Source organism: Calypte anna, chromosome 1, assembly GCF_003957555.1.
Source record: "Calypte anna isolate BGI_N300 chromosome 1, bCalAnn1_v1.p, whole genome shotgun sequence".
NCBI classification, from domain to species: domain Eukaryota; kingdom Metazoa; phylum Chordata; class Aves; order Apodiformes; family Trochilidae; genus Calypte; species Calypte anna.
Window position 1 is genome coordinate 127,933,525 of NC_044244.1, and position 21,180 is coordinate 127,954,704.

At 35.9% G+C, this 21,180-nt stretch overlaps 1 protein-coding gene across 1 annotated transcript in view; it reads left to right on the top strand.

Annotated features, from left to right (window-relative positions):
- Positions 1-21,180, top strand: part of PUDP (pseudouridine 5'-phosphatase) — a 64,860-nt gene that overhangs the window by 16,395 nt on the left and 27,285 nt on the right. Inside the window, exons 2-3 of the mRNA XM_030447516.1 lie at positions 6,598-6,816; positions 19,231-19,460. Coding sequence (XP_030303376.1) covers positions 6,598-6,816; positions 19,231-19,460 — 449 coding nt within the window. The remainder of the gene's footprint in view (positions 1-6,597; positions 6,817-19,230; positions 19,461-21,180) is intronic.

The following is a 21,180-nucleotide window of genomic DNA, read 5'->3' on the forward strand; positions in this document are numbered from 1 at the left end:
CTCATGCTCCAGAACTGAAATACAGACTTCTTTTTACTATTTTATGTGCTGTTTTGTGTCAGTGGTGAAGTATTTGTTTATAGCCCCACATAAGGTGAGTGTTTGCATGGTTTATTGTTGAACTGTTTCTTTCAATTCCCTTGTGGCATTAAAAAGAAGGATAACATACATATGTGAATACAAAATAGCATTAAGATATGTCTGCTGTATTAATATAAACTAAAAGCCTTTTGAATTTGTTCAGAAGCGTCTTCCTCCAGTAGAAGTAAAATGCTTCCTTGCATATAAAATTAGAAAGTGGCTTCCTCTGTAGCTGCCACTGAAGATTCTGCCAGCACCACAAGCCCCAGAGGGCTTGTGTGATACTCATTTGGGAACAGTTCTATGCAGCTGTTATTTTTTGGGCACCAAACTTGCTTTCCTTTTAAGCCTGTTAGCAATAACTTGAATTTGTGGTAGGATGCCTGATCAGAGAAGGGCAAATAGAATGACAGCACTTAGAGTTAGCCAGTGGCAGTGGGTTTCTCTGGACTTTTTGAAGTAATCAGTGTATAGCATATTTGTATGTCTTGTATTTTTTAATATTCTAGTACAGCAGAAAAAAAGGAATAGGTTTGCAAAAATTAAAGCTCCAGAACAGTCTTTTATCTGCTTCCTACTAAAACAAAAAATGAATCATTTAAGTGTATTTTTTTTAGATGCTAATCAAAAATACAATCATTTACAAGTCATTACTTAATTAAATATGAGGCAGTAATTTTGTTTTGGCAATTATAGTAATTTTATCTTTGAAAGCTATGGTTTATCAATCACATAAAATGGATTACTGAATAACTTGCTCTCTTTAACTAGCTTATAATTTGTAAGCCATTACTTGGTGCTGGCTATTTATTTTAATAGAGGCTTTATCTTCCTTTAACCTATGGGTAACAGCAAGATGAACTTAAATGGTACTGGTTATGAGAGTGCATCAGTCAAAAGGTACAAGACACGAACACTGCATTCCTTTGACCAGCTTGATGGGCCAGACTGCCTTTAAGTTCAGCTTGCCTGGGTGGGTACATCAGCACTACGTGGCTTGACATTTAGGCATGGCTTACATATTTTCTTTGAGCATGCATAAAAACATTGTTTATTTCTTCCTGTGACAGTGACAGGTGTATAGTTGCTAGTCTTCTGTATTGCTTGCACTGGTTTTGTCTGTCTTGTTTGACTGCTGGTAACTTAAGAGAAAAATCTCAGATTCCCACTGAAAGAAATGATAAGGTTAGTAAAAGACTGGGGAACAAGTTTATGAACCATGCTTTATTCAATGGCATAGTCTGTTGCTCCCTTTTTTTTATAAGGCTGTTTTATATTTATGTTTCAGTAGTTTGTCACAATATCCATCTGTGGAGAGCAGTATCTTGATTTATGCTTTGGCCTGAGGGGATGTTCCTTGTTCCATTCTAAGTTTGCTGGTCAGAGGCCATTGGTTACCTGCTCTTTTCTTCCTTCATTCTTGTTAGAACCACCAGCAGGATCTTGCAAGTTTTGCAGATATTTATGTGGGTTTTTTCTTGGCAATGGTGTTTTTTAAACATTGTGATACCATTTAGAAATGTGGTGAGTATGCCACTGTTTGATGTCCATATCCTCAGTTATAAAGATATTTTAAGAATTCATTTACTTGCATGATTGAATAAGCTAAAAGCATGTAAGGGAGAAGTGTTGTAGAGTGGCAGGCTTGATGATGGAACTCTTTCAAGCCTTAGTGAAAGAAATACATTTTCTGGCTTTCATACAGTCAAGTATGTGTGCATGAAGCTTGGAGGACCATTGACTGAGTTTTGTATGTGATACTCAGGATAGTCCAAGTTAGTCTTTCTCATGGGACGTTTATCACTATTGTCTTTTTACACTGTTCAGTTGATAGAACTATTCAGTGGTAGAATAAACACACAGAGGATAGTGTTACATGTAGATCCAGAAATGAGAGAAAATATAAATGCCATTAGTGTAACTCCATGAGTAAAAGAAACATCTAATGTTCTCTGGAATGTTGATTGCCCCCACTGTTTCAATGCTTACCTACATTAGTTTTCAAGCTAACACTTTGTGCTGTGCTAAATGCCACTGATTCAGTTGCAAAAAGAAAAGCAAAAAATTTCCACTTCCATAATGCTATTCTGGTTTATAATTATATTTCTCTCTTGTACCCCAAATGAGCACTTATGTAATGTGTATGTCATCTTACATTGTAGCAGGCCCTAAACAGATTAAAGGAATATTGTGAAGGACTGATAGGAAAGCAAAATCATAGAGATTTGTGTTTTCTCAGTCTTCGGACAAAATCTTGGAAAAAATTACTAACTGTGAATTTGGCTAAATGGAACACTGAATATATTTCTCTTCTACATAATGGGCACAAATTTGCCTCACAGGTATGGACACAAGAAACCTATTCCTTGAGTTAAAATTCTTCCCTGTAACCATTTATCTATCCACTATCAAATTAAAACTCTTGCAAAGTTGAGGTCTCCAGGGATGTGATTTTGACTTACTGAAATATACTGAAAGTACAAAATTAAAATCCTGTGAAGACTCCTAGCAGAAGGGTAAATTATAGGCGTGTTTCATTTGTGAAGCTTGATGCAAAGAGAGGGGAGAGTTGTTCAAACCAAGAACTTGGAACCAATGGTCAAGATGAGCTATGGCTAAAATGAGCTTCCATGCCTACCTACCTTCTCTCCTTGATAAACTAGAGATTATTTTAGATTTACAATAAAATTTCAATATATTCAGAAGTTGTGTAACCTTTTGAAAAAAATCAAGTTAATTCATGAATTTGTAATCTTCTGTCTTGATCTCTCTTCATGTCTAAGTGGTTGACAAAGACGAGGTTTAGATACTGTATTGATACTTGCTGTACCCCTAACCTAAGTAGATCTGCACTTCTAATTCTAACTCTGCAGTGATTTGAGCAGATGATACACTCCACTTAGGCACTGTGTTCTGATGCCAAGTGACCTGTGGGCTCGTCTGAATATGCATCAGCATATTTTTGTGCCAGATCACAAATTGAGTAATCCAGTGCCTCTGTCATCCTTGTCACATTATTTGTATTTATTGTTACTGGCATTTGCACGCTGTTAACTGTACCAGTGAAGTTGACTGTGCTTTTTATATAGAAGGGTTGCTATAAAAATGACTGGAAGGTGATATGTGGCTAGGGAATAAATATTACTCATTCCCTGTGAAATGGAGTGAGCTGATGGACAGTACATAGTGCTAATAGTGTCCATGTAAAATATATATCAAGGCAAGAGATCTAGAAAGAGTAAAAATATTTTGAAAGGCAGAAGAGAATGAAGCTGAGGTTATACATTTACTGTAGATTGAAGGAGCTAAAGAATCTTTCTTTTCTTCCCCCTGTAGATAACCACTGCCTCGTATGTCCTGGTGTGCTCTAAGCTTTTATTCCTGATAGGAGCTAGCAGCTGGGACTAAATTCCCTTGCCAAAATCTATTTGTTTATTACCACTTGGGCTGCTGTAGGTCATCTGGCTGTTCATGCAGTAAGATACAAGTCTCACTCAGATTTCTTTTTTGTTGTTTTTGTTCTGTTGTTTTTTTTTAATTTCAGCTTGTTGATGTCTTGGACATGCTAGGTTGTCTAAGATACCTGTAGGTGCCTATAATTAGATACTTGAATTGAACTCCTAATTCCTCTTGCTTGTTTTATTTCATTGATGCATTATATTCATGGTGTGAGTTAGATTAGTTTCTTACTGCATTGCAGATTTGTAGTAGTTTGAAATTATGATTCATTGCTGTACTTAAACTCTGATCAATCAGTTTTGCTATGGTTTATTTCTTGTTAAAGTGGTAAAAAAGCTAGCCTACTTTGTATTTGTTAAGCCCTTCTTTGAGATTCCTTCAGTAGAATAAGAAATCTTGAAGTTATATTGTTATTTGGTATTTATTTGCTGTCAACTAATTGTAAGGGGCACATACAGGTTTTGCTCTGTCCTCAATCCAAAGGAACAAATGTCCTTACCTGTTACACATGTATGTAGGAAATTGAGCTTTTTCAGCAGTGGTGGCCTCAGATTCCAACTGGAAATTTTGCAGTGTCTGTGTGTTCTTGTATGTGTGTATTTTTTTTCCCCCAGATTTCAGGTTTTATTCATATGCATGGAGTGAAACATGTCTATTCAAATAATAAAATATCCCTACCTATGCTTTTGTCATCCTATCATGAGAGTTAAAATCATCTTGTTTCTCAAGTACTGTAGATACCTAGAATCTTACAAGAGGTCATGAATCTTGAGATGATGATAATTTTTACTGCAGCCAAGTTGATGTCCATGGTCCATGTGCTATCACTTCAGGGCAGAGGAAAAGTGATCTTTTTGGAAATAAAAGTTGGAGATTCTGTAAGCCAATTCTTTTAAAGAATAATTAATGAGGAGAGGAAAGGAAAGAAGATTTTGTTATATCCTGCTTGTTTAAGCATTAATACTGCTTTAAAATCTTTAGTACTATGTGAGACTAGCATACATTTAAATAAAACTTAGGCAGTGATGAGTGGTGGTATGCTGGCCAGTTTTGGGGCTTTGTTTATTTTGTATTTTTGTTTTTCAGCACTGAGAAAACTAATCTCTAACACAATACAAATAAGATAGTTTTTTACTTAAACATGTTCATGAGTGTTCTTCAGTTGGCAAACTGCAACATTGCATAACAGATTATTTTTAGTTCTGCAATCTGGACGTGATCAAGCATTTATTTAAGAAGAAAATTTTGTTCACAAGTCTGTTACATTTAAAATGCAGGATGCTATTAAATTGAATATCTTTATCTGGAGAGTTGAGCCTGTCAAACAGACTAACAAATGAAATTATTGTAAAGATCCGTACAAAAATTTTCACGTTCTACAGTCAGATTTCATTGATTCCTTTGCTTTGTTTTATTTCTACTCAGTTTGGTATGTATTACTTGATAGGATGATTAATGTTCAGTTTCAGTTTTAAATTTAGGGTAAGAATTTTGTATCTATCACCTGGTTTGTCTGAGATATAGAGGAAAATATAGTGTATCAGAAGAAAAAAAGGAAGGAAAGAACTGTGGAATTTTAAACACTTTAGTTTTAATTTAAGTTTAGACAATACCACCTGAAAGATTTGTTTTTGATGATTCTTTTCTCATTCCTGGCACTAGCTAGCTTCACATTCTTCAAAGCCCAGTTGCTGGTATTTCTGCTGTGGTGCATTTTCTGTGTGTTTTATGGGCCTCCAAGATTACTCTTAATTTTTTTTTTCTGTAGATTTTATTGTTTAAAAAGCATTTGCAAAAAATAGCACAGGTAATTTTTTTTTCCTTTAATTTTTAAGTTAAGAGATTCTTGTGGACCATTTGCTGCCCTGTTAAGCAGTCTAGACAAGTATGCTGGGTCTTAAGCTGACCTTTTATCTTGGTGTCCCTTCTAGTTACTGAAAGGGAACACGGTGAAGAGTGCTGGGTGGGCAGCAGTGTGTCTGCTCCACTGCTGTCAGTTAACATCAGCTATTTCCCTATTTTATTTTCGCCATAAAAATATTTTTAAATGGCAAAGGACATATTCATAAATGAAGTCCCAAATTTCTCTAAATAAATCTCAAAAGAGCAAAGACTTTCCTTCCTTGCTTTTGGTTTGCATTATTAAAGTGGTAGACTTGGGGAAAGCAAAGGCATGCATAAGAAGGGAATTAAAGCATGGTTAACAGCACTAGCTGGTAGTTCAGGGGATACTATATAAAAAGATAAGCAGACTGGTGTAAAAGCCAGTGCTCAAGGTTTTGCTGGAAAGAAGCCAAGAGTTGAAAGGACTTTTCTTCCCTGTTTTAGTGTTAAATTAAATGTTACTGACCTCTTTTTTTAAAGATTTGTCTGAGGGGAAAGATGGGAAGGATTGTTTGCCTTCATTTATTTAAAAAAAAAAAAAAAGTTTGAAAACTAAAACCACTTTTGACATAGAAGCAGTAATTCTGACTGGCAAAACTTCAGCCTGAAGTTTACTCTTGCCAGATACCCCCTGGACGTACAAGTGGGTTTGTTCCACTTGAGTAATCACATGTAAATGCAAAGGTGCCAGCAGCACTATAATAATGACTGTAGTGTCTTTGAAGGCACTCTGAAGCTTCTGTTCAAAGACATTCTTAAATAATTAAAACTTTTTTTTTTCTTATGTCAATTTACATGGAATATGTAATTACATCCCCAAGTACTAGATTTCCTTCCTTTCTTTTCTTTCTCATGCAAAGAATAAATAAAGTATTTTAATTATGGTGCTACTTGCTAAACTCCATAGTAAATAAGGGTGATAAAAGAACAGGTCTATATTGTTCTTTGTTGTAACCTTTTCCTATCACAGAAATGATACTTTGTAAAACCTAGATACCTCTGGTGATCATAGAAGTCTGGCTTCCCCTCTGCATGCAGAGGCAATTTTATCTACTTTGATACATCCTCTGTCTTCTGGCAATTCACTCTGTGTCTATTGTGGTCCTTCTTGTACGATTGGCTGCTCAGTTAGCTGTACATAGTTTTAATCTTTTTTTAATTATTTTTTGGCAGATACTGAGCGTCTGTATACAGTAGTGTTTGAAGACATCTGCGGGCGTTTTGGAAAAGCATATACCTGGGATGTGAAAGCCTTGGTCATGGGTAAAAAAGCCCTAGAAGGGGCAGAGATTATTCGAGATGTTCTGGATCTTCCAATAACCAAAGAAGAGTTACTACATGAAAGTAAAATGAAGCAGGAGAAGTTATTCCCTACTGCTGAACTAATGCCAGGTATGTTTCTCTTCAATATTTATGAACTCTTTATGAAATTACTTAAATACTAACCAAGATAGAAGTTTTCAGTCTGCCTTCCAGGAAACAGTTTCTCTTATGGAATCAGTTTCGTCACTCTTGTTTTAGCAAGTTTTACTAAAAAAGGGTACTGAAAACTTTTTTTTTTCTTGTTTGCTTGGAGGACAGCTCTTTTCCTATGTGTTTTAAAAGATGAAAAAAGACAAGGTAAACATGAACGGATTTTGTTTGTAATCCAGACATTCTTTATAACTGCTGGAGCTGTGTAAATCAGCAAGTTAGTTTTCTTTGTGTACAAGTGTGGTGTATTTGTTGAGCACAAATACAATTTTAAATGTGCAGACAAGTGTATAAGCTCATGGGCTCTTTCAGCTGGGATTGATCTTGCTTAACCTGCACATTGAAACCTGAGCTTGACATCTGAGCCAGCTGCCTGTCAATGGAGAAAGTTTCTCAGATCATCCCAAGACTGGGAAGTTTCATCACCTTTTGAAGATACGTGTCTTTTACACTGATTGTGCAGGCATCACAAATGAGTAGCTTAAACCAGGTACCTCAAGATAAGCAAAAGGATGAATCTTATCCTGAGTGTGAACTTACATTTTTATATTCCATTACATTTGCTTTTGAAGTGGTTAGAGAAAAATCCTCAGGCATGCAAGACAAGCAATACCTAATGTTAGGATTTCTGTTAATTTTCTGTACAGCGCAAAGCTTCCTGGGGCAAATATCAATAATTTATGAAGAAGGAAAAAAAAAAAGGAAGGAGGAGAGGGGGAGAGATAAAAAAAGTATTAGAAGTTAAATAACTGCAAGCCACTATAACAAGTCTAACTGTTCTAATCTTTTCTCTTTGAATATGTGCTTATATGTTCTGATAACACCTACAGTGCCTTGATGATGTTTTAATTTTGAGAGACTTTTTTATACCTAGTTTCATAATGCATTAAGAGTATGAAAGTTAAAAATGTGATATATTATAAATAACAGCAAAAGGTGTTATTTTTTTTAGACAGTTTAAAAACATGAGTTTAAAAACATAGAATATTTTGTGCAACAGACTTAGTTATCTTTCTGATGTCTTGTATATGCAAGATTTTTCCAATTGCATCTTTCTCACTTCCAGAACCATGCAAAATTATAAGCTTCAATAAACTGTTCAGAAAAACAAGAAAGATGGAAAGATGTGTTTCTATTTTTCATGTCAAACTTCTGGGACTAACTTTGCAGCTGTATCTTTTTCAAGGCAAACAAAAAAACCTGGTCTGGCCTTAGGAACTGCCATGTGGACAGAGTGGGTGAAATGTTTGGAAGCACAGAGAAGCTCACAAGTAGTAGATATCTGTAAGTGTATCAGTATAGTAAGTGGATGTTCTGTGCCTGCTGAGGGTTGTGATAATGTAGCTGAGCTAGACTGAAAATGGTTACAGAGAGATGTTGGAGCAGATTAGCTGAATGAAGCATGAAGTTTTGCAGTGTTTCTGCCTGCAAAAAATGAATGCTGGTCTCACTGAAGCTGGGCTATAGATAAAACAAGCAAAATTCTTATTGGGACAAGCAAGTAAACATTTTTATAATTGCCTGAATTTTTCAACTGATATCTTTTCAGTTCAAATAAGTACATGTGGTAACTTCCTTCAGGCTATTTTCTAAAGCAGAATTGATGTGAACTTAAATAGTTTATGCTCACTGGCCATTACTGGGAGTAAATGCATCTTTGGTCACTGAAGTAATGGGATCTGTATTTTATTTGGTAGCAGCATATGTGATACAAAATGAATTGCTATTAATTCTGAGAAAACAAGGTTGATGTCAGCTAAGAATTGAGAAAGAAGAGGCTCCAGATACTCAATATTTAGTTGCTTTAAGGACTAGTTCTTCAATCTGATAATCAGGGGGTTTTAATCTGATAGGGTTTTTTTCTGTCCTTGTTATCTTCTGGTTTATTAATATAATCCTTTTGTATTCTGTAGCCTCTCAATATTCTTCAAGTACAATTGGACTTCATGCCAGTGTTGTGTAAGATGTGCAATTGTGGTCATGTTTTGAATTTATAATGTTCTCTGCCTAAACTGATCTTTCAGATAGTTACATGTAAATACAGGAAAGTGAAAGTCAGTTTACAAATTTCTTAATGAATCTGATGTGCTGAGTGTCTGAACATCTTTTGACAGTTAGTAGGCAGGTGAGGTTCTCTTTTTCAATCAACTTTTTACAGTTTTTCCAAAAAAGAGGATTCAAATTTAGTTTAAGGGAGAGCAGTTGTAAATGATGAGCAGTAATGTTTGAAAAAGAGACTCAAGCAAGGCACCACTTGTTTCTGGACATGACTAGGCACATGGGTTTTTCAACAATGATAATTGTTATAATTCCAAAATCAGATAATTGACAAGTAGGTTAGTGGTGGTTAGTGATGGTTAAGGATGGTGTGGAAGTTGTATGAATATCCGGTTCACAAAGCTGTTCTTTGCCCGACAGGCTGTATCACAGCTATGCCACTTAACTGTGCCACAGTTCTGAGACATCAGTGGCTGAAGACAGAATTTTGACTATTTCAGTATGGCTGAACTGACTGACAAGCTTCAGTACATCAGGCTGTGGTCAAAATACAGATTTCATCTGTGAAGAGGATAAATCAATTTCTAACATGGCATTTTCCAGTTACTACTTGAGAGTTTTTCACGGGTTTATTTTTAGTTCTGAAGAAATCTTAGGAAAGGCTGGTTTTGATTCAGTGGAGGATGGAATTAATCTAAGACAATACTGACAAAATGACAGGACTGCCATTCGTGCTACTTTTCTAAATATTTCTGTCACAGTACAGACATTGTTATCTGCAAAAGTAACGTAGTAGTCTTTCTGTTTCTGCAAATGCAGTACTACCTTGCAGGAAAATGGATCATCAGAAGAATGACAAATGGAGAAGAAAACCACACTTATACACATTGACCTACATATGTATAGGTGTGCTTTTGCTTTGCATAAAACCAGAATATACTCAGAGCCAGAAAGAACCCAGTATATACACAGAACCAGAAAGAAACTAACTCCAGGTTACACAGCTGCCAATAATTACTGTAAACATGTCAGGGTTTTGAAATTAATGCTATCCTTTCATACCAACCTCTCCTTTTTTGGTATATGATCATCACTAAGCACATATCCTTAAGGATTGTGTGTTTGTGTATACTTTTCAGACGTTTTCCATCCCTGGAGTGTTTTCATGATACATAGGATTTCTTCTCTGTAGCTCCTGTTCAGCCAGTACAGAGTGTCATGTGCAAGCTATCTTCCAGTTCAAATATGGTTGACTGTCTCTTGCATACTGTGTAGAGGTAATTTAGTTTGGTGTAGTTTGGTTTAGTTTTAGTACCAGTGAAGCCAGTCAGAAAAGAGAAGAAAGAAAAACAGTTCAAGTTACAACTTGATGATGTTCTGCCCTTAACAGTTAAGCAGACTTCACACCATGCTATCTTTTCTTTTCTTTGCTGTTATTTTTTTTGTAGTAGAAAACTCTTGTGAGTCCATGCTGGGTTCAGGGAGCCTGTAACCCGTAAGGATCAGCCAATTATCTGAAAACTCAGAATGATGCAGTCTTTTTGCCATATTTCAAACATTTGGCCTTTGTATTAAGTCCTAAAGGACTGCAACCCAAAAATGCTTGAATCAGATATTCAGCAACACAGTTGACAGAGGTTCTGAATCTAGTACTTATATTTTTTCCATAGCCATGTATGTGTCAGTATATCCAGATCAAAATGAGATCATCAATTTTGTGAACAGGGATAGAAGGATCTCCGGTACTTTTTAGAGAGTAAGTATAAGAGAAGGTGGAATTCTTTATTAGAAGCCAATTACCTTCCAAAGTTGGGAATAGGTTGTTAGTTTCCACCTCCACTTTTGTATCTCTGTGAAAGGATAGCATACAATTGCAGGTTGCAGTTTTAAACAATGCCTCAGACCCAAAAAAGGAACAAATGGATCTGAGAGTTATGTTTTCATAATCTCATGAGATTCAGGAATGGAATGAAATGAAATGGAATATGAAATAAGATTTCAGTAGGAAGGGACATGCAGCAATAATCTAGTCCATCTGCCTGATCAACTCAGGCCTAACAAAATGTTAAAGTATTCATGACAGTTACACCAAGTGGTGGATAGTCCCATCTCTGTAAAACTTTCACCTTCACAGGAGCAATGCTGATTTCAGTTGAGGATTGAGAGGAAGTGGAGATGATGAATAGCACCGTGATAATGGACTTGAAACTGTTCTAGAACACCACACTACACAAAGAATATTTTTTAATCAGTCTGTGACTTCAGTTTGTGAACAGACAGCTGCTTCTTGTTCTGAGATTCTTTTAGTTTTTCTTTCTTGGATACTTTAAGGCTCTAGGCTGCTGAGTTTTTTTTACCAATTTTTTTTTCTTTTCTTAATTTAAAGGATTATTGAATTGGCTAAAAATCTAATCAGATTGACTCTGAATGGTAATGTAAGCTTTACCTTGATTAAAGGGAGTGATGAAATCTTAAAGAGCTTTAAGTTTAGTGTGATATCACACTCAGTGTAAGAACTGTAAATTATTTTGAAAAAGAGGAGCAGTCTTTTCATAGAGAAGCTATAGTTTAAGATTTAAGATTTCCATTTGTGCACAAGCAGACATAAATCATCAAGACATGCATAATACATGTTCAGCGTTAATTTAAACAATGCATGGAACACTTTGGTTTCCTTTAGTCTTTTTCTCAGCAGTAAATCTTTTCTTCCAAATACAGGCTGAACATTCTTGGACAGCTCATTTTGTGTAACATTAACCACAAAATGAAGTGGTCTTGAATGTGGGTGTCTAAAGAGCCTTTAATTTTGTGCCCCAGAGGTCAGGTGTCCTCTGTTCTCATGCTGTTCATATGAGCAGAAAGCCAACTTTGTCTGCACAGTAGTGAATGAAGAGCAAATGCTGTGATAGGTGTATATGAACATCTTGAAGTGTTCAAAAAAGAGTGTGAAGTTGTATTGGAGCTCATGATTTGTGTGCGAGCTGTGTGAAGAAAAAGGATGGTGGCAAGTATAGTTCTCCCAACAAAAAATTCAGTCCACTGTGCAAAAAGTCTGTTGATGAAGGCAGTGTTCTCTAAAAAGGTCTGTAGCCATGCTATGTCTTCTGCAGAATATGCTTAGAGACGACTTAGCAAGTATAGTTGTATTAGCATGAGCTATGTAGTGTAGGCAAGCTCCAAAAAAATAGTAGAGAAAGAGAAATGAAATACATATACTAGTGAAGGTAAAGGGAAACAGGGTAATACACATAGTAGATTAGCAGGCTAGTCAAACGTGGCACACAAAAAAGCAAAAAGTTTTGGGGGATGAAAGGGAAGATTAAATAAATATATAACCTAAATATTCATGTGACCCCCTTCCCCCTGGACCCCTGATAAGTCTCAGTTAACACACATACAACAAAATATGCATAGCAAAAAATTTGTTTGCCCATGATATACCAGGTTTTTTCTCCATTAAAGAGAACTTGGTAGCATGTTTCAATACCCCACTCTATTTTGTAAGGAACCACATTTCTTTTAAAAAAACATAAGGAGAGGTTTGTTCCTTTGGCTTATAATTACAGCTGACAATAAAATAAATGTGTCTGACTAATAGTACTCATGATTAAATTATCAAATGAGAGTGGCCTGTATACCTAATTCAAGTCAGGAGAATGTGTATCTTTTCAACACTTAAAATTAATTGGATACTAAATTACATTTTGTGATTAAAAAATACAGACTAAAATAGAACAGCTTAGGAGTTTAATTGGATAAATAATTGAATAACCAGAATCCAATGGGGGGAGGGGAGCATAAGTTAGTTAAATATGTCCTATATACAATAATGTCATAAATAAATTGCGTTTCCTGAAGTGTTTACTTAGTCCCCAGAACTATGGCAAAAGATACAAAGCATTTGTAGATAGCAATGATGGTTTTACTATAATGATTTGAGGACTAGAATGAGAGACAGTTTTAAATGAGAAGTAATGTCTTTTATTAAACTAATTGAACTGCAGAGAAGCTTTTGGGTATGCAAAGTAATCTTCATATTCATTTTAAAATACCCATTTGCTATTTTGGGCTTTTTTAAGACTTCACATGTGTTTGCTTTGTAAAAAAGCAAGTATGGAGAGGAAGACACTAAAAATTTTAAGTCTGTCGGAAGCTTTTATCATGTTTGTATGCACAGCATTTAGCTTTCTGTAACAATTTAGCTTGACCTTTCACTTGAATCGAAAAATGAGCAGACAATCTATGCAAAGTCCACAAAATAAGCTGATTTAATTGGCTACTTGCATTGGATGCTTGCATTTAATTGGTGTAAGGACTATGCAGTATATATGATGTTTTGTTTTCTTTTTTTTTTCCATTATTTAATGTCTTGAACTAAAGTAAGCCTACATTACACTAGTTTTCTGATTAGTAGATGTCCAACACTATAATGTTTTGAGTGAGGAAAACACTTGTGGAAGAATATAAGGTTTTAATGCATATGATTGCTCTTTTCTCTGTTTGCTCAAAATATTCTTAAATACATTAACACCATGGCTAAATTACAGAATCACTGTATCACCACAGTTGGAAAAGACCTCAAAGATCATGGTATCCAACTGTTAACATCCCCTCTGAATAAAATACATGTATCAGTATCTGTATCACCCACTAGAGCATGTCCCTTAGAGAGTACCTTATCTACACAGTTTTTCAATACTTCCAGAGATGGTGACTCCACCACTTCCCTGAGCAGCCCATTCCAATGCCTAACTACTCTTTCAATAAAAAAATTCTTCCTCAGATCTAGTCTAAACTTCCTTAGGTGAAACTTCAGGCCATTTCCTCTAATCCTATCATTATTCACTTGAGAGATGAGGCCAGCACCTACGTCACTACAACCTCCTTTCAGGTAGTTGTAAAGAGCAATAAAGTCTTCTCTCAGCCTCCTCTTCTCCAAACTAAATATTCCCAATGCTCTCAGCCTCTCCTCATAGGACTTGCTCTCCAGACCCTTCACCAGCTTGGTTGTCCTTCTCTGAACTCACTCCAGCACCTCAGTGTCTGTCTTGTAGCGAGGGACCAGAACTGAACACAGGACTCAAGTTGTGGCCTCACCAATGCCAACTACAGAGATGTGATCACTTTGCTCTCTTGCTGGCCACACTATTCCCAATACAAGCCAGGGTGCTGCTGGCCTTCTTGGCCACCTGGGCACACTTCTGGTTCATATTCAGCTGGGTACCAGCCAACACCCCCAGGTCCTTTTCTACTTGTCAGTTTTCCAGCCTCTCCTCCCCAAGCCTGTAACATTGCATGGGGTTGTTGTGACCAAAGAGCAGGACCCAGCACTTGGCCATGTTAAACCTCCTTTAACAGACCTTGGCCCACTGCTCCAGCCTGTCCAGGTCCCTTTGCAAAGCCCTCCTACCCTCAAGCAAATCAACACTCCCATCCAACATGGTGTCATCTGCAAATTTACTAAGGAATGCCTCAGTCCCCTCATCTAGATCATTAATGAAGATGCTGAACAGGACCAGCCTCAGAACTGATCCCTGTGGAACACCACTGGTGACTGCTCACCACCTGGATTTAACTCTGTTGACTACAACTCTCTGGGCCCTGCCATGTAGCCAGGTTCTAACCCAAGGAAGAGTCTGTGTGTCTATGCCATGAGCTGCCAGCTTCTCAGGGAGAATGCTTTGGGAGACGGTGTCAAAGGCTTTACTGAAGTCCAGGTAGCCATCCACAGCCTTCCCCCCATCCACTAAGCAGATCACCTGGTTATAGAATGAGACCATCTTAGGCAGGCAGGGTCTGCCTCTCCTGAACCTGTCCCTGATTGTCCTGCACTTGTCATGTGAGCACACTCAATATGAACTGCTCCATAATTTTTCCAGGCAGCAAAGTCAGGCTGACAGGCCTGTAGTTTCATGGATCCTGCTTCCAGCCCTTAGAGATGGGCATCACATCAGCAAGCCTCCAGTTAGAAGCTATAAAGAAGTATTATCTATGGTGGTTAGTGCAGAACTGAAAGCCCTGTCACCTCTTTGGTTTTGTTTGAGGATGGGAAAAAATGGGGATGAGTCTACTAAATGTCCTTCCTAGCAGAACATGATAGGCTTCAAATAAAAAAATTAGAATAAAACTTAACACACACTCACTGTGTTCTCTATTGCCCACTTATTTCCTGTTTCTCTTCTTGGTATTTCATAATGGCTAAAATACAATTAATTAGAAATTAGATTTAATTAGTAAATAGGTGACCCCCAAGGGAGATCTAAAGCAATGCCAGTGAGTTGTGGTACATTGCGACATTCATGAAAGGATTCACCACTCATAACGTCACTGTTCATTTGAGGCCTTCTCAGTCACATAGCCTGTAATGTAATTTTGAAGCTTAACTTTCATTAAAGCTGCCTTGCAAATTTTAGGATACTGAGTTCTTGTGGTCCTATTTATAATGTATGCTTTTGCTTAAAAGAAAGCTTTGGGGGGTTCTGTTAGTTTTTCAAGGGCTTTTTTCTTACATAGCTTATGTCATCCTTTTAGGATCGAAACAGACATAGGGAAAGACAGTGAAAACTGTCTGTGTAGGCCTGGGCATTTATGTGACCTTGTTCTTGCATTTTGTGATGGCAGTACACAAGCCAGATGTTTTCTTCATGACATAATACTGTAAGACTTTGTGCTACTGAGACTATCAAATAGTGGATTTTTACATTAAGTTACCAGTGTGCTTTGGGTGTAATTGTCTGCCTGATGGTTTAGTTATGCAAGTGAGGAAAACAAATGTAGAAAAAATTTATGTTTACCATTCTGCAGTATTGTGTATGATACAGAGTTCACATCTGTATGAAGTTAAAGGGAAAATAAAAATTCCTTTTGTTTTCTATTGATTTTAATTAGCTATTAGGATTTATGTCTTATTAATTTTCCCCTCATAGTGGATGATGCCATTTGATTACAAAATGTGATAAATGAAAAGAAAAAGATCGTGTAGCAAACTGTTGTAATTAGATATACATAATTAGGTAGGGACTACTGTTAAATCATTTTAGTGTAGCATTATTTAGTTTCCTTGACTCTTACTGTACATGTTTGTATTAGTCAATTAAAAAGAAAATGCAAGATAGCCCAAGTTTTTTTTTGTTCACTGTAAGTCAATTCTAGTTGTTAATTTTAGTTTGTCAGTTGACAATCAAGAGAACAAATGCAGCATCAGAAGTCTAAAGAAGAAATAATACTTCCTTTTTAAAATAAAAAATATTATATTTAATATATATATTTTTCTGCAACTTCCAGAACAAAAGTGATGATCTCTTCCTTTAAAATTCATCTGTGGTCTCAGAAGCAGTCATTCCTTTCTGTTGATTAAGTTAGTTTTTCTTTTCACAAAGTTATTAACTTCATTAACATTTGTGATTAATTGGGTTTTAGAGATGCTGACATTTAAAGTTGATCCTTCTTCTGTCAACCTCTGTAACTAATCTCACTTTGCAATTCTTTTCACCTAGTTTTCTTACCTTTTGCTACAAGTAACAAGTCAGTGAGTTCACAGGGATTTTTGTCATGCTTTTTCATAGGCCATGGGTCTTTACTTGGTTGCTTTTGATGTAACTGAAGTCTTAATTTGATTTTAAAATCTATATAGCCATAGGGGTTATAATTATCAAGTATTTGCCAGAGGAAGTTTCTTTCATATCTTTAAAGCAGTTCCTGAGTTCTTCTGTTCATATTTTCTGTAAAAAAATATACTAAGAAAGATACTATCTTCCTAATAAAGAATTATATGATGAATTAGTACAATAATGGGGTCAGTAATTTGATGTAGTGGAAAAGTGTCTAGAGCTATAATGGTGGTAATTGATGCAAGCAAAAATGGATTTTGTTTATCTATGGCTTTTAGAAAGGGATTGCAAACTTCGAATAAAAATATTTTTTTCAGCTGTTACTGTCTTCAGCTTGTGTTATTCTAGCTGTTCTTCCATATGCAATTTAATTGTTTTTCCACACAACTGGTTCTCCCATTGTATTTTTGTATCTTACTATGTTTACACATATGCCAATAATTTTTAGATGGCATGTTTTTATTAAAGTGCATTTTCTGGAAAATGTAAATCTTTACTCTCTATAAGGGACAGCTCCATTATAGCTCACTTGTAGTGAGGAAAACCAAGAAGAGGAAACACACTCTCACATTTACACACTGAAATCATGATGTGCTGGGGGAATATAGGAGAGAACTCTGAAGAAATAACCTTTCTGCAACAGTGTTTTTCTGTAGCTGGTTACCTCCAGTAGCAATGTAGAATAAACATACCCTGTGGAAGATGAAAAGTTGTGATTCAGCATGAGATAAATTAGCTTTTTGAAAAGAGCACAACTTTAGACACTACCAGCTACATGCAAACTAAACCTATTCAGGGGCATAGGAGATAGGAAGATTACTTGTGTAATCTTTAGACTTCTTTATGTTACACACACAATATGCTGACCTTGCTAAATATTGCATATTATTTTTTAAAAATTCCTTTGAAGCGTTCAACTTGTTGAAGTTTAAAAAGAAACATTCAAGCTACTATTTTAAACTAAGAGATCTTAGTCCTTCAATTAGTTTAATGTAGACTTCATGTATCTCAGACTGAAGATGTAATTTTAATCTGGAATAAAAATTTAAGCTCTAGTTAGTATCATGTTTCAATGAGAGGACAGAGTATCATCAGTTGGGGAAAATACACTTGCTTATTAGTAGTATAACCATTTAAGAGGTGATAGGAAGGCTTTTAAATAGATGATGCATTTGCATTGGAGGAGGAATAATACTGTTATTTCTGTCCAGCTGGAATGTCACATCATGAAAATGGATGTGTTTATAGTTTAATTATCTTCAAACAAATCTATGGAATTGGAAATGTTACTTATTCATTTGCTGATTGGATTCTGGAGATTAGAGGAGAAATCTGTGGAGGGATGCATCTACAGGTCATATTTCCAGATAGATGGGTTAATTAATGCAGCTATAAACTAATCTACACACTTCAGAAATACTAATTGTAACTACTTAAAGTTGGGCATGTGACTATGCTTGGGAAAAATTTATTGCAGATAAAATTATTGTTTATAAAATTGTCAAAATGGAGCAGAAAGGCCTGGATCACATCAAAAATACAGATCAGGGTTGCTGTGGTTGCAAAGGAAATAATTAAATGGACATAAGGAGCAGGAATGTTTGGAGGGAAGAGGGACCAGTCATAAGTATGTCAGTGAATCAAAAGGAAATCAGATTACTTTTGTACAGCCAGGCATGAAAATTAGGATAAGAATTCATGCAGTTGGAAGATGAAAACAAAGGGTTGTTCTCCAGCTGGCTGAGGGAGGCAGAGGTCAAATGGAAGCACATCTACCTGAAGCGAATACCTTTTGTGCAGCACACTGTGGATTCCTGCCAAGAAGCAGAGATGAAATGATTATGCAGATACAGAGTATTTTTTCTTGTGGATTGATAAAGGCCAAATGTCTACTCTCCTTCTCCATTAGGCACTCCTAATTGTTTTGTCTGGGAGAGGTGTCCAGCACTTAGCATGCTGTAGGGACGGAGTATTGAAACCCCTGCAAAACTTGCACCAAAGTATGTTTCCCTTTTCCTCAGCCTGCAGTGTTTCTGGTTTTTGCTGCATTAACCTTTCCTAGAAGACTGGATTGGCATGAAGTTTCTACCCATTATGCTTGAACTGTTCATTACTCACAGCATCAATAGATAAAGCTCTGGTATTAACAACAGTGACTGACAGCTCCCCTCCTCTGCCCAGTGTTACTTGCTTTAATAACTGCAAAAGAGAGAAACTGAGCTGTCTTAGGGGCTGGTTTTAGCCAGTTGTATACCTGCTTCAGAAATTAAACCTATACCAATCAGCAAGAGAAGTATATTTCTTACAATTTAATTTTATTTTTTTCCAGGAGCATAACTGTACATACATGTACCTGTGTGCTTCTCTCTCACTTAAACAGAGCTTGAAACAACAAATATATATATATAATGTTGGGAACATTGCTTAATATGAAATTACATAGCATTTTTTGCCATACTTTACCTTTTTTGCCATACTTTGAGAAAAGCATAATTTGATAACAGAATAAGTGTGTACCTTGAGGAGTGTTTCATGATTTTTATGCAGGAATATTTCAGATACAGCAAGAATTTTGTTTTACACTAGTAGAAATAGATTGTTTTAATAAGTAAGATAACACTTGAAATGATGCCAAATATATTGTAAGTAGGTATAAATATGAATACATTTACCTACATTTATATATATATATATACACAGTAAAATTTATATATTTTTCTTCCAGGTGTTGATAAGCTGATCCGTCATTTACACAAACACAACATACCCATAGCTGTTGCCACCAGTTCAGCTGAAGCAACGTTTCATATGAAAACAGCCAGACACAAAGACTTTTTTGGTCTTTTTCATCATATTGTCTTGGGAGATGACCCCGAGGTCAAGTGTGGCAAGCCAAAGCCTGATGCATTTCTAGTTTGTGCAAAGAGGTTTCACCCTCCTCCATCTCCAGAGAAGGTAAGAAATGAAAAGAGCAAATTAACCAAAGAGTTAGGAATATACTGTTCAGGCTATATTTGGATTGTTTTTTAACAGAGTAAATACATAGATTAAGATTTAATGTAATCATTATAAAAAAAAGCATCCTTTGCTTTCAAAGGTGTTTATGCTGTTGAGGCAAGAGATTGGTGGAAAACATAATTTCACCCCTCTGTGTATAGTGTCTGTAACGCAAGTTTCTCTGATTTACTACGTGGTAATGTGCTGTAATAGGGCAGTCTAATTATTTTCCACTCTGTGCATAAATCTGCAAGCTTAACTTCACTACTCAAAGTTTGGAAGCAGTTCTTTGAACATAGATCAGTTTGTTTTTTTACATTAGTGGCTGATTTACCTCTTAAGTGTCTAAACATTAAAGATACTTCTTTGTAAAGAGAACATATTTTTCTTAAGCTTTCTTTGCCCTCCTGCATTCTGAATCTCTGAGGTCATAATTCTTGTAATCTGATGTAAAACCAATCGCTGAGCAATCTTTCTCAAATAGTAGAGGTGTGTAGTTTCTCTCTCATAAATAACTTTCCAAAGTTCATTATGAAATAGGAATCTGCAGGGAGAATGTTTGAAAAGTAGAATTAAGAGTTCGCTAAAATAATGTCTTCCCTTTAAATTAAATTGCCTTTCTCCTTAAAATATATTTCTCACTTCTCGTCTATTCTGAGCAGAACTTAAGTTCTGAATTTTGGGAGTTTTATCTCTGCTGAAAAATGCATTACATACTGTTTTTTAAAGCAAAAACTTTAGGTAGATTAGACTGTGGTTACTGGTTTTTTCAGTGCGATTATTGAGGAAAAAATGCTTAAACAAGTACTTAAGGAATGATTAGCTAAGTTCTTCAGCCTTTCATACTTCAAGTTTTCACCCAGAGTCTTAAGTGGTAGTCATGTTGCCTGGGAGTACAAAGTGGAGCAAGTTTGATGCAATGTGGCATTCTATTAATAGTGATAAACAAAGTTACTTTGGTGGGTTTTGGTGTTTTCTTTTTCCTATTGCAAGTTCTCTTTACATTTTGTGTATGTGCACCAACTTCATTTGAAAACTTGAACATCCAGAATAGATAACGCCAAATGTACTTAATCCTGTTCATGTAGAGGGTATTTGTATGGACATATTAGGTACTTGGGTGAGTAGGACTTGTATGTAAATTATTTTCCAAGTGTTGAAGAATCTGGTCAGCAAAGCTGTAAATCTTACCTTCGAGTCAAGTAGTTATGAATTTTGAACGTTAATGCTCATTTGAGATCAATTATTGGGATGCAGCCCAGTGTTTTGGAGGGAGTGAGAGAGGAAACGAAAAATGTTGCTTTCTTATAAAATTATTTTATCTTGCTTAACCAGGGAACAAAAAATTAGGGAATGTTCCTGTAATAGTTTAAGGTGTTGTGTTTGTGGAATGGGAAGAGAGGTATGTAATGCATGCTTTTCTATTGGATAGAGGTGTGGCTGTAAGCAGTTATGTAATTCTGAAAGTCAAAGAGCAGAAAGTATTGAGAATTAATATAATGCTGGGGTGCAAGTGGTACTCTATCTAAACAAGACATAAGGATATTGAATGCCAGCTGTGTTAATGAAAAATTAAACTATTTCATAATGTGAGGAGACTAATAGTATATCCAGAGGGACAGCTTTGCCAAAACTCAGTTTGTTTGGCTCTATTTCAAAGAAGGCGAAAGGTGGTAAT